Source organism: Protopterus annectens, chromosome 3.part1 (assembly GCF_019279795.1).
Source record: "Protopterus annectens isolate FY-2018-M chromosome 3.part1, PAN1.0, whole genome shotgun sequence".
In the NCBI taxonomy this organism is placed as follows: domain Eukaryota; kingdom Metazoa; phylum Chordata; order Ceratodontiformes; family Protopteridae; genus Protopterus; species Protopterus annectens.
Genome location: NC_056732.1, coordinates 504,418,036 through 504,432,538, shown reverse-complemented (window position 1 = coordinate 504,432,538; position 14,503 = coordinate 504,418,036). Strand labels below are relative to the sequence as shown.

Sequence of the window (14,503 nt, the reverse complement as noted above, 5' to 3'; positions counted from 1 at the left end):
CCATACCTGTTGCTGGATATGGATCCAGTCCTAGCTGACCTCAGCAGTTGTTTAGGGTTCAGGATAGATGGGGGGGGGGCTGCCCATCCAACAGTTCCATTTTAACTTTAATTTTAAAAAAGTCCAGTTTTACTTTAAAAGTTGAGTGGGCGTCTGCTGTGCATGACATAAATGCTGGAAACATACACACATCATGCAGAGCAGTCTAACTGCTCAGGAATAAAACTGGGGCATAACATTTAAATTCAGTGTGTGTGCTGGTAACCAGTCATTTTTGAAAACACAGTAAGCAAATCAGAAGTTTAATGCAGCACCACTGTGTATGCATAATACTCCAGTTAGGGGCACTCCTGGTCAAACTCAGGACCTTAGCTAGAGGACGCAAGATCTTACTTCTCCGTACCAACTGTCTGGTCTCCTTCAGTTTACCTTTTTAAGTATTTTAATGTAATCTCCTCTAACTTACTCTATTAGTTTTGCAGAGTATGTCTGCTTTTTGCCTAATATTTATGTCCTGCACTATTCTTGATCAAGTCACTTAACCCAAGCAGTGTTTTGGGGCAACTGGAAATTTAGCTGGACTACACAATGGTCCCCAGGACTACAAACCCAGTAACTACTCATGAACCAGAGTTAAGGAGTAAAGGAAGGAATCTGATGGTAGTAAACAGGAGCATCATCATATCAACTAATTTCTTTGCATGTTATCCTTGGTTTCCTTGTTCTGTTGATTAGACTGTATGTTTATTATTCAACTGTGAATAAATTTGACATCATAAAGTCTATGAGGTTAATGTTAATATTTTAACATTGAATACATTTTATTAAGCTTATTTTTGCAGGCAAACAGGTGTGAAATACAGTGTTATTTGGCTACAACAGTTTGGCAAGCACTTAAGTGCAGATTAGCATGGCTATGAGCTGTTAAAGAGACGCATCCTATAGAATGCGGTTTGATTTTCTCAGCTGTTATTTGTCTTTATGTGACTCTGTCAAGGTCGTTCACTAGACATTTCTCTTGGGCTCCTTATGAAAGGAGACACTTGTGTCCAGTGAGCTGTTGCAGGCTGTTAGCAAATGCATTACACATTTGTCTTTTGAATTCCTGAACCCTTCACATATATACTAATAAGTACTTAACTGTATGCTATATGAGCATGAATCGCAGCACATCTCATGCAAATGGATACTAGATGCATTTTCATTGAATGTGAGTTTCAAGGGAAGAGATGTTTAGTGTTTTGCTTAGAAAATAGTTGTTAGTGCTTTTTTTCTGTAAACTTTGAAATAAGTTTTAAATGAAATCCAAATCTCTGTGAAAATTGTGAAAGTAAAGATGAAAATAGTATATAGACTGACAGGTCTGAGTTGTGTTTATGTAACAGGGGAAAGACAGACACGTAATGGGATATTGCTGTCAGGGGTCGGATTCATTACCCTGCATAGGGCTCCATTTGCTCTTGATCTGGCTTTGTTGATTCTGGAGGTTTGTTCCACAACAATTTCAGACTGTACTGAGTGATATCACATGGGATAGCTATTCTTGATGACAGAGAAGACATCCTCCTCATGATTTCCATTCTCTGAACAATATTTTATGTCAGCATCTTATATAATTAGATATTTGGGTATATCCCACCTTCTTTTCACCTCATCAGAACCATGTAAGATTTTTTTTTTCCAGACACTTAAAGCCTACTAAAGTCTAACCAGATTCCTACCTCTCAAAGTCTATAATGCCGTTAAAAAATGCACTGATGCGATAAATGGCAAATGACTTTCTGTTTTTACTCTTGGGTGCCCTCCAACATAAATTATCTGTGATTGTTCTTAATTCATATATGTGATTCATTATACTTTCAGGCAACATATAGAGTATTAATGTTTATATTTATAAATGTTCATAGGTAGGTACTAGGCTATCCGCCCAAGTGCCTAAGTACGCCTAGCCAACATAAGCCACCCAAGAAAGTTAATTTTCTGTGCTCCTGTCGAGCAGAGCCACAGAAGTGATCCCTGGGGTCTAGTTCCTATATCCCATCCACTCATCAAGATTTTTCTTGAAGAGTGCTAATGAGGAACTTTGCTTGACATAAATGGGTAGCTTGTTCCAGAGTATAGCAAGTCCCTGGGACAGGAATCTATCACTCCAGCATGTCCTGTTTATTGTGGTGACAAGGTTTAGGTCCCTAAAGAGTGTAGCTCGGATGGATTGGGATTTCTTTAGGTGTAGCATGTCCAACAGCTCTGGGTTTAATATAGCTTTATATGTTAGGCAGAGATCTTCTCGAAGTAGGTGACAGGGCATCTGTTTGAGGCCAGTAATCCCCTTTGTGAGGTACTTCTGTGGCCCTTCCAGCTGCTGCAGATGTCTTTTGAGGTACATTCCAAAAGGGGTGTTGTACTCTATAATGGGTCTAATGAGTGTGGGGAACAATAACCTCTTTTTTCCTGGATGAGAACCCTTTTGTGATGAGGTGTGGCACATAGAAGGATTTCCTGACTATTGTGGAGATGTGGTTATCAAAGGAGAGACTACTGTCCACCTGGGTCCCAAGGTCTCTTATCACACATTCAGCGTTACGTAGACTGCCGTTTATGTGGTAGTTCATGGTCACAGAGTTTTTACCAAAGAGGATGACAATGCACTTTTTGGCATTGAGCTTGCGGCCATGCCTCTGACACCAGGCATCTGTCTCAGTGAGGCCCTTCTGTAGGATGTCCACATCATTTGGGGACTCGACTATGGCTCCTAGTTTGCAATCATCTGCGAACTGCATTATCCAGAGGCCTTCTGTTCAATAGCTATCTGTTAAATAGGGTGTCATTCTTACTATTCGCTGACTTGTACATAGACTGCATGTTTCAGTATTACAGCCCTATACATGGACACTCACCCTATCTAAAGCACATACTAGTCCCTAAAACACAGAAGGATACAAACATCCTTCATTGTTCCTACATCAAATACGGACTAAGACAAGACACTCCTCAGTACCAACACCAGCAACATGGAACTCCTTAATATCCTGAAAAACCTTCCCAGCTGTGAAGCAGTTTAGATGGCTACTAGTTTACTACACAGTTCCCAGACTAACCCAAATACACCTAATGCATTTGATTTTCCTTTTCTGGTGTGCATATTCTTTATAATTAAATGGACAGGATGTAATGCATACGCATATCTTCTTCAAAAGTTCTGCTCATTATATTTTTTTATTTAATACACTGAAGCTCTTGTTCATCATTTTTCAAAGCCAATGGAATCACAGCAAATATATTTCATAATGTATATTATATCTAAATTTTAGCCATGCTCAATTATCCATACATGCTCTACTACTACTAACTGATGTGCATGTACAACATAGCTGAATTCTATGGAGTACGTAAAGCAACTATGTATTTATATTTTACTGCTTCTTTACCATCGTAGTCCAAGTAATAGCTGAAACCAATCTCTTGGTCGTATGTAACTTCATCGTAACACCACTGCTTTACTCAATTATCAGACAGACAGAGAGAGAAAGCAGGTTAACACATGTAAACATTATCTGCAAGGGTTTACCAGGTGCATAACTACTTATAGCAAAGCCATTATTTATAAACTGTGTTTATCTTTGGGGCTAATTGGCTCCACAGAGACAACAAACTAAGAGAAAAAGTAGGTAACCAAGTCTATTCCAGGCAGTGATTAGCATTTTGTTACTCTTTCCAGAATTTAACTTACGACTGACCTGCATTACAGTATATATTTTTCTGTGCTAGTATTGCCAGTCTGTATCTCCCATTATATGAAAATATCACTTGCTTCTTCTTCTGGAGAATGGGTCACAGTCATAGGTTCATAGGTTGGTACTAGGCTATCGGCCCTAGGGCCTATACAAGCCTAGCCATAACAAATCCCTGGCTATTTCTTCCCACACTATTTACTTCCCTGGACCCCTGTCTAGCAGGATGACTGACGTGATGCCTGAAGTGAATTTCCTTTCTCCCATCCAATTGTCAAGGTTCCTTTTGAAGAGGGCCAAAGAGGTGCTCCGCTTGACATGTATGGGCAGTCTATTCCATAGTCTCGGGAGTCTCTGGGTCAGGAACCTATCCCTCCAGCATGTTATGTTTATTATGATGACAAGGTTTAGATCCCTGGAGCATATGGCTCTGAGGGATTGGGATTTCTTTAAGTGTAGCATGTTGAACAGCTCTGGGTTTAACATGGCCTTGTATGTTAAGAAGAGATCACCTCTGAGTAGATGATATGTGACAGAGTATAGCTGGAGTTTTTTAAGACAGTCAGCATAGGGCATCTGTTTTAGGGCTGTGATTCTTTTAGTGAGGTATTTCTGCGGCCTTTCCAGTTGTTGCAGATGTCTTGAGAGGTACAGGCCAAACGGGGCATTGTATTCTATAATAGTTCTAATGAGGGATGAGTACAGTGCTAAATGACCTCCTTTTTTCTGGATGAAAAGCCCTTAGTGATGAGGTGTGCCACATAGAATGATTTCCTGACTGTTGTGGCGATGTGGTTATCAAAGGTGAGACACTGTCCACCTGTGTCCCTATGACTCTTATCACATTTTTGGTGTTTAGTGTAATGCCACCTATGTGGTAATTCATGGGTACATGTTTTTTCCCAAAGGGGATAACTATAATTTCTTGGCATTGAGCTTGAGCCCATGGCTCTGGCACCAAGCATCTGTTTCTGTAAGGCCCTTTTGTAGAGTATCCACATCATTTGAGGATTCAATAATGGCTCCCAGTTTGCAGTCATCTGCAAACTTTATTAGCCAGAGTCCCTTAGTGTTGGCCTGTACTTCAGAGAAGCAGATGCAGAAGAGCGGTCCCAGGATTGAACCCTGAGGTACTCCACTTGTCACTTGCCTGGAGCTGGATTTGGAGTTGGCCATTTTTACAGTCTGAGTTCTGTCAGTAATCCAGTTGGCAACCCATCAAGTGATGTAGGGATTAATGCCCAGCTTAGTAAGTCTATCTATGATTCCAGAGTAGGGAATGGTGTCAAAGGCCTTGGCGAGGTCCAGATAGGCTGTGTGGACCGCCTTACCCTCATCCACGGCTCTGGAAACTGATTCGAAAAAGTCAATCAGGTTCAGGAGACAAGATCGACCCTTCACAAACCCAAACTGGGTGGGATCCAGTGTTTGAAGGTTGCCAATGTCTTTGTTTATTAGTTCCATGGCAATACATTCAATGGCCTTGCAAATCAGGCTTGTCAGACTGATGGGGCGGTAGTTCCTGGGATCCAAGGTGGATCCCCCCCTTATGGAGTGGGATAACTGTTGCTGTGCGCCACTCAATGGGCACAAAGCCTAAGGTGAGGCTATGATTAAACATGACACTTAGGTGAGGTGCCAGTTCATTTTGTAGTTCCTGTAGTACACAGCCCGGGATGTCATCTGGTCCCATGGATGCTGTATTCTTAGCTTTGGAGAGTGCGTTTTTTTTTTACCTGTGTGGCCGGTATTGTCCATAATGTAGAATATTGTACCAGATTGTACAAATCAAATGACTTGCTATGATTTTTAATAAACATAAACTATTTTCTTCCTTTCGAGGCACAGATCAGAAAACCCCAGTCAAAGAACAGAGAGGAGGTTGTGATAGGTTACCTATGTTCACTGCATATTCCTTAATGAATTATTTTTCTTTCTTGGTATAGTCACAAAAAGAATCATATGTTGCTCTTGGTTGTATATTTAGAGGAAGGATAGCTTGTTTAATCTTAGGCATACAATTGTCCATACAAGTACATTCTCCTTATTCAATACATACCAGCAAATACATGTTCAACAGATTCTTTAGAGTTTGTTTCTGCTGCTCTCCCACATACGAGAAGGTTATTATGCTGGTAATGTTACCTGTCCTGAATCCGTGGTGTACTTAGCAAGCAGATATCTCTGACTGATATATTGCATGTGTTGCTTATTTACTGCACCCACTCACTTACTTTCTCTTTCCCTCTCTCTCTGCATTGTTCCTCAACTTTGACAAGATTAGCAGAGAGACACTGAAGGGTAATTACTTGAAGAGCAGTGACTACTTGATCTGAATAATGAAGTTAAACTGACTATTCCCTCCCCTATAAATGTTCTTAACCAAAAGGTTAGGGACTGATTCCATCCAAACGCTCTAGTGTTCATCTTTTAGTCAGCAGAGCTTAGAATGAATTCTACCGTAATGCTCCCGTCACTTTTGACTGTATTACAAATGTTCCTAAAAGCACAGCTGGGACCTCCTTAAAGTGCAGGATTAGAAAATGAAACCCATAGTGGGTGCTAATACCATTTAAAGCTGTTAAACCCATGTTTCAGGGGGAGTTTGGTACTACAGGCATATCTGATGTGGTCATGCTAGTAAGTTGTTACCTATCTGATGTGGTCATGCTAGTAAGTTGTTACCTATCTGATGTGGTCATGCTAGTAAGTTGTTACCTATCTGATGTGGTCATGCTAGTAAGTTGTTACCTATCTGATGTAGTCATGCTAGTAAGTTGTGAGCTATCCTTGTAATCCTTTAGAGGCAATGCATATAGGAGGCAGGGGGGGCACATTAATAGATGGCAGCATCTCTGGGATGTTTCCCTTGAGGGTGGATAAAGGAAAAAGAAGTTGATGCACTTGGCAATACTCAGGGAGACAAAGAGGTGACAGTGAGACTTACTCCAGTTACAAAACAACTTCTTTGCCACTGTGGAAACTTTGGAAATGGACCTTGAATGTAGATTAGAAAAGCAATAAAGTTAACAGCAACCCCTACATCCATGTGTAGAAGAACATTCCCTAGATCCATGTGTAGAAGAACATTCCCTAGATCCATGTGTAGAAGAACACTGAGTCCTTCTTCCATTTATCTGTCAGTGAAGAGGATTAAGGATTTGTGTGTTACTAATGAGCTGTATTCTGTAGTCCAGGGTTTTGTTTGATTCCCTTGGTCTCCATTTGCCTACTGTGTGTCATCGAACAAATCACTTAACGAGTGCTCTGGGGAAATTGGGAAACTGGGTTAGACTGCTCAGTGTCTCCTGGACCATATACCTAATAACTACTTATTAACACATGAAAAGATGAACTGAAAGTCTACCAATATGGCAACAGAGAACAACAACTGAGCATGTTCACTAAGGAACTGGCTTATCCATAAATGTAATTCACAGTCAGAAAGAGAGTATTCAACACAGTCCACTCCCATTCCTTCACTGCTTCTCTTCATAGAGGCTAGGAATGGGTCCACCTTTGCTTGTTGATCCCTGCCATACTATTGGTGTGAATGGCTATCCCTCATTTGGGAAGAGATATCTGGAAGGCTTTGAGTGTGAAAAGGACAGCTTCATCTGTAGTACACTGATGTGTGAACTGGCCTTTGATCCCGACCAAGCACATGAGTAGTTTACCACTGACAGTGCCCAGCCCTAGGGCAGATACTTCAGAGGTGATAACTAGTAGAGGGGTGGAAACCAGTAATGAATTGCCTAGAATCAAGTTCAGAGGGTACAGCCATCATGTGACTTTATCACATAGTCCTGTTAAGATGAGCATGGACATAAGTGGTCTACCCCAGTTAACAAATACAAAAATCTTAGTAAGCACATAGAATATCAGATTCAAGGAAATCAAACAGTATTTCATCAGGGATACAGACATGAGCAGAAGTAAATGCACAGGTTACTATACACAAATCAAATCAAAATGAAAAAAAAAACAGCCTTTCAGATTACTTCTTTTTCTTGTATATTTTTTATGATGAAAAAAAAAGAAAATGAAAAAGAAAAAGAAAATACATGTTCAAAGACAAATAGTGCAAAAACTACAGCTTAGTGAAATGGTAGGAGCTTACATGACATGCCTGGTTTTGACGCAGAAGGACTGGGCTTCTTTTAGGTGGTAGTTTTTTAATTGATGTCAGATGTATGGATAAGATTAGATTTCTCTTATATTCAAGGGGACTGACTGCTAAAGAGCAGGGCTAAAGTGGAGAAGGAGTGTTCTGAACTAGGAAGTTTGGTAGAGGCAGTTATAAATTTTTGTTTGTGGGTTGTAGTTTTTTCTGTTTGTTTGCATGCTAGAGGTGATGCTGTTTCCTGATTAAGTACTTTAAAGAGATGTGCTACAAGGAAGAGGTCAGCTCTCTGTTTAACTAAGAACCACTTAACGTCAAAACATGTGAGTCAGTGCTGATCTTTGCAAGATTTTGCAATGAAGTGGCACATTTTATTGAAAAAGAAGAAGCAGATGTTCCAAATGTGTACTGTATTTAGTTGCATCTTGTGCTGAAAATATCTTAACTATAAAAAACGTAGGCTAGGATCTCCAAAATATCACAGGCTCAAGCAATACTACCAGGATTCCCTGAGTGCAGAATTTTCAACAAGTCACTTACACTTTAGGAATTTGCTTTCACTATACCATGCAAGGCTTTTTATAAGTATCTAAAATCTGTTTGTCAGCATGTGGTTAATTAATTAATTTACTTTTTACTTTGATAATCACGCTGACTGAATGGTCCAAGTACCCTCTTCAGCCATGATTAGAGCCAAGCAAGGAGCTTCATTAACCTGAAATAATTCAAGTGCATTGTTTAAGATTAAACAGATGCCTAAATCAACATTATATAAATTGTCATCTTCACACTTAACAACACTGGTAGTTCATAGGTTATTGTACTGTAGAAAGGGAAACAGGGAAACTGAAACACAGTGTTACTGACAGAGAAAGAAATGCTTAATGCCCTTTGGGAGTGGTCACTTGATATTTAATAGCATGTGAAACACTCCTGAATTCCAGAGCCATGTCTTTTCTTCAACAGTCCAGAAACTGACTACAGAAAAACTCTCAAAATGCTTCTGTTAAGTGTATACTCAATATTTATTGGTATTTGTCATTTTAATTCTTGTTTCAGAGTCAGCGGATGGCATCTGCTGTGTAATCAGCACTCCCTGCCTGTCTCAGGGTAGCAGCAACAGTATAACCCCAAAACAACCTAACATGAAGCGCAGCAGTAACTTTCAGTGGAACAAAGTAAACAGGTACATTCATTTTTCCATTTTTATATGACATTTGCCCCCATGACTGCTAATAATCAGGCCTCATCCCATTTAAATGCAGCCAGCTTATTCATATGGACTCAAGCAGAGAGCTGATTAGTAGGACCCATCATTCAGACAGCCTTGATGATGCCTTATAGCTTTATGCCTTCAGCAGCATCCTGGGAGTGAAGGTTTTTTTATGGCCTAACCTTGGACCTGGGCAGGAGGACATATGATCCTCATAACCATGGAGATCGTCAGTGGCTTCCCATGTGAGTGCAACCTTCTGCACACACCAACATTAAAGGTCATCACCTAACACCTGCCCAGGGCAGAGCATATGCTTCATCACTTCTTCTCCATGGGGTTGGGGCAGTGTCCATCCAGAGCCACCCAATACTCCCCACAGGATGGATATACTCGCCCTCCCCTGTCAGCCCTGTCAGATATCCAAGCTGCCAATCACTTGTCCTGTATGCCACCTGTATGGGTTAAGATGGTTCATTCTTCAGAGTTTAACTGTAATCCCCTACTGACAACAGTATAAAAAACAGATTTCAGTCTGACACGCTCTCATTCATAGCTACCAAATACCACTGACTGATGTGTTCAGGATTCCAGTTTTCTGAAGGAAGGCAATGTACTGTATTACATGACAGAATAAATCATTTTGAATAAATGGAAGTGTAATCACCCATCAGACTGGTACTAGGATTTCTGGCAATTATGACACAAATATGGAAAGCATGCTGAAGATTAAGGACAAGAGATCTTTATGTATCACACTAAATGCTACAATTCAGACTAATTCAGTTTTAACTGAGTAAAAGAATGATCATTAATTCATTGATTTAAAACTGTTATTTTTGCCAAATATGATCTTAATGAGTTATTAGCAATAATCGGGTACAAACATACCATTTGTGAAAGTACTGCACCTTATGATACATTCATAAAAATCATGCTTTATACAATAGGTCCCTGCATGAACTGGACCATGAAATTCTCAACAGGAGTGTCAGGATTAACTACACTGTAACTTCAGTGTAAATCATACCTCTCAGCTTACTTGTTCAAAAATTCTTCAATGAAAAATAATGAAAGGTGGGCAACAGCCCAAAATTAGGGACAGATTTTAAATATGATTCTAAATTATGTCTGTAATGGATACTGGCTCCCTGTACGTGGTTCATCTCAAAAGCCCCTGCTTATAAATGTTTCATCTCCAAAGCCCCTGCTCACACTTACCAAGGGTACCAGAACTTGTCAGAGATTTTGGATGCATGTTAAGACTTAAAAAGGCACCAATGGTTGTTAGCTTAGTACACACCAATGAACCTATAGCACATTAACAGAGCAGAGGCTTTCCATCAATATGATTTTTTGAGCAATTAGAATTATGAAACTCTAATCACCATCATTGCTAACTGACTGTAACCCTCAGTGATTTACCAAACAGGACAAAACTATGAACAAAGTCAAGGTCAGTTGAGAGATATCATAGTTAGCATAACTGCTGCCAAGAGACAGGGCACCTGTGAACTAAATCTAGAACTGTGAACTTAGTGTTGGCATATCGTGAAAAATATTTTAATGTAAGTTATTCTTATTCCCCTTTTGCACTAATGTAATAATTACAGGAACTCTAACGTGGTATTTAGTTGATCTTCCAATGGGTTATATTGGAAGTAATCTTTCTATAACTGAGTCTTACAAGCTCAGTGCATGAAATCATTATTATGAATAGGGTACTTTTCCGATAACGGGGCAACAGTTTGAACGCACTAGCCCGCAATGATCGCACAGCTGTTAGCCTTGAAGTGCTTAGTTAGTTAGTTATTTCAGTTGTTAACTCGGTAGAACTCTGATCCATATGGACCATTTCAGTGTCACCATATGACTTGCACAGGTATTTCTGTTTATTCCATATGTTACAAAAGTTAACATATTCGGTACTTTGGTATTCATTAGACTATTTCAATTTAACTTTTCCTTACAGATTTCAAGTATGCATATTAGTTTCATCTGCTTACTGGATCAGAACCAAGAATGCAAAGGTATTGGGCAACTTTTCAACATATGCTGAACTGTAAAACTCTGAAAAGGTTCCTTTTTCCTCCATTATTGCCACAAAAACAATTTACAGTATGAAACACAGGATAATTGCAGCGCCCACAGCTGTGTAACATGCCTGGTAAAGTACTTAACTGCGATTCACGTCTCACAGCTAGAAATAAAATGACAGCAATAGTACCCGCTGCGTATCTGAAAGTGTAACTTACGTATATCACACTTCAAACAAAACAGGAATATCTGCATTGAAAGTAACAGAGAAGTATTGCTTCGCACATCCCGACCAATGCCAATCACTCTGATGTAATATATTCTCAGGGCACAGTAACCTCTTTTAACAATTAATGGGATAAATTATGTTTAGGAACCCATACTGTTGTTTTCCAATTACGGCAACCATTTACATATAATAGAACACATCTAAAATGCAGAGCTCAATGATCGCACAGCTGTTAGCGAAGTTTTGGATTACTGACCTACTGGTTTGCTTCGTGGTTCATGGTTCCTGATTTTTTTTTTTTTATGTGCACTTGAGTTTCTGCATATCTGGAATACTTACTATATATGTTGCACCTTGAACAGTCATATGACTTATCGTACGCATACTTCTCATTCTGTAAGCTTAAGAAATCTGGACAATGCCAAAAAATAACCAGAGGACAGATTTTAATTATTGTTCATGTCAACGTAGAACATTGTTAGAATAAACAATTTTGTATAAGCATCCACTTTTGAGGGATATGAAGATGAAGACTGAAACTCAATGTCTGTCATTATTTGGTGACATAAATCCCCAGCGATTTGCCAGAAAAGCCCAATTTTTTAGGGGAACACACCACAAATATCTGACCAAATTATGGACATTTTTCGAAAATCTAGAGAATTATGAGGTCTAACAGCTGTGCGCTCATTGCAGGCTAGCACGTTCCAACTGTTGCCCCGATAACAGAAAAGTACCATAAATAGTAGTATCAAAAGTGTATATTTAGCTACCTTGCTCTGACAGTAATATTATTTTATAGTTGGAGTTTTGAACATACTGCTTCAGCAGCATAATCATGAAAGAGAAAAGCACAGACTGTGCAATGCCATTATCTTCAGTATCTTCCAGCTTTTAATATTCTCATACTTCACTCATTCACCCCTTCAGCTGGGAACTGAACTAGGAAACCAAGATGGTTTGACAAGGCTTAACAGGGCAGCTCAGACAATCTCAGATGACAGTCTCTAGCTCAGTCAGTAGAATTCTACAGCACCCACAGGCAACCTGAGAGACATTAACAGTCCAGTGTACACTGAGTCTGTCCACAAATTGAATCCCAGTGGGGCATACTAAGTACACCTGCCTTAGAAGCATGCAGGATGCATAATCACTAGATTTTCAAACCATCTTAAATGACCCCTCTTAATGGAACATGGCACCCTGTGAAGTTCTAATTCTGGTGGCCCCTACATTCTAAGTTGAGTAGGAAAAAAAATGTAACCCCTCAAAGATGAAGACACAAAAAAAAGAAGTTTCAAACCTCACCACAGATACAGTATCAACAATCATTTCTGAATGTCTGTATTAAAATATTGCACCATCAGCATCTGCTAATTTTACCCCTTAACACCTTCTTACAGTAATTTATTTTTTTTTTTTTATTTTTTTGTTCTTCAGTGAAGGGCAGGGTGAGTGGATCTAAATGTAATAAGCTGATCCCCTTAATGTAACAATCCATCAATTAGAGTGAAGTATTTTTTTTTCTTTTGTGCACTTCACTTGAAGATCTGAGAGGGATACGGCACTAGTTTTTAGAACTGGCACAGGGTGCAGGTTGAGCCAGCAATGCTACTGCTTGTAAGCAATACCCTAAACTCTTCTACCTTCAATAGCTGCACCCCTCTCACCTGCTGAGAGGAATACCCTATTTTCCATTATAGAACCATGGCCTCCAGTTTGGATTTACTGTTTTGTCCTTATAATCAGACTGCACGTGCTCCTATAGTGAACCAAACTTGAGAAACAAACATCGTGAGTCAGTAATGTTACTTCCTGTGTCACTGTGTAGCCTCACTACCTATCATGTCATTTAGAAATATTAATTGTTCCACTGAAACTGTAGGGGGCAGGTATCAAACTTTAGAAAGGAAGTATGCATAAAAACTGGACAGCAGACCTGGTCTGAATAATGCTGCATGTAGATGAAGATCAAAGGGCACTGATCTAAACTAAGAAGGCACTTTATGTCTTACTTATAGCAACTTTAAATAGGCCATGCTGCCATATCTTGATATCCCCTCTCTGTTGCTATACTGTCTATAAAACTGTATTTACATTCCTTGATTAAAACAACTAACTTCATATAGACCCATTTCAATTTTAACCCGTGATTATGAAGTGTTTATGTCTATAATAGCTAAAAGAATGGCAAAGATGCTACCAAAATTGATAGATATGGATCAATGTGGTTTTGTGGAGGGGAGGCAAGCATTTGGCAACATTAATAAAACAATGATGATCCAGATGGAAGTAGAATGTAAGAAAATAAGTATGTTGTTGACATGTCTTGACGCAGAGAGAGCAATCGACAGAGTAAGCTGGGATTTTAGGAGTAGGACAATGGAAGCTTTTGCAAATCCATGATACAATAGTAAAGCTTATTTAAGAGGATATATGAGTGACCCGAGGAAAAAAATTAAAGTCAGAAGGTTACTCTCTGATAATTTGTGTCTGGCAGAGGAACTAGGCAGAGGTATCCCCTTTCCCCTTTGTTATTTGCATTATATTTAGAGCCACTGGCAAAGAAAATAAGGGACTCAGAAATTCACGGATATAATTGGTAAGGTAATCAAAAAAGTTAGCTTTATTTACAGATGATACCATTTTGTACCAGAATAAGCCACAATAGGACATTTCAGTGTCATGGAACATTCTGAGACAGTTTCATTTTTGTTCAGGATATACAATTAATGAAGACAAAATAAAGGTTATAGCTGTAAACTATGTACCTTCGCATGAAATGGTTCAGCAATACCCAAATTTATGGGCATACAATAAAATAAAGTATTTAGGAGTATGGGTTAAAAAGGATTTTATTATGGCAGTTAAGAATATGTGGGAAGAGACTAAACAAAAATAGTACAAAACCTGAGAAACTGGAAGCTCACATTTATGGATATGAATAGCAAGATACAAGCAGTGAAAACGTTTTTCATCTCTTTTGTTTTATAGACAGGTCAGGCATACTTTTATCAACAAGAGCAGAAGTTGTGGATCACATTTAATAAAGAGTTGAAGAATTTTATCTGGGAGAGGAACAGGGCAAGGGTCAAGTGGGGTAAGCTGATCCTTCCAATAGAACAAGGTGGTTTAGGGTTACTTGCTTTGAAGGGATATTTTAGAGCTAC

The 14,503-nt window shown here is 39.2% G+C and overlaps 2 protein-coding genes across 2 annotated transcripts in view; one reads left to right on the top strand and one right to left on the bottom strand.

Annotated features, from left to right (window-relative positions):
* TG (thyroglobulin) overlaps positions 1-14,503 on the bottom strand; it is a 2,464,750-nt gene that overhangs the window by 946,128 nt on the left and 1,504,119 nt on the right. The window lies entirely within an intron of this gene.
* Positions 1-14,503, top strand: part of SLA (Src like adaptor) — a 243,849-nt gene that overhangs the window by 218,145 nt on the left and 11,201 nt on the right. Inside the window, exon 7 of the mRNA XM_044066936.1 lies at positions 8,914-9,040. Coding sequence (XP_043922871.1) covers positions 8,914-9,040 — 127 coding nt within the window. The remainder of the gene's footprint in view (positions 1-8,913; positions 9,041-14,503) is intronic.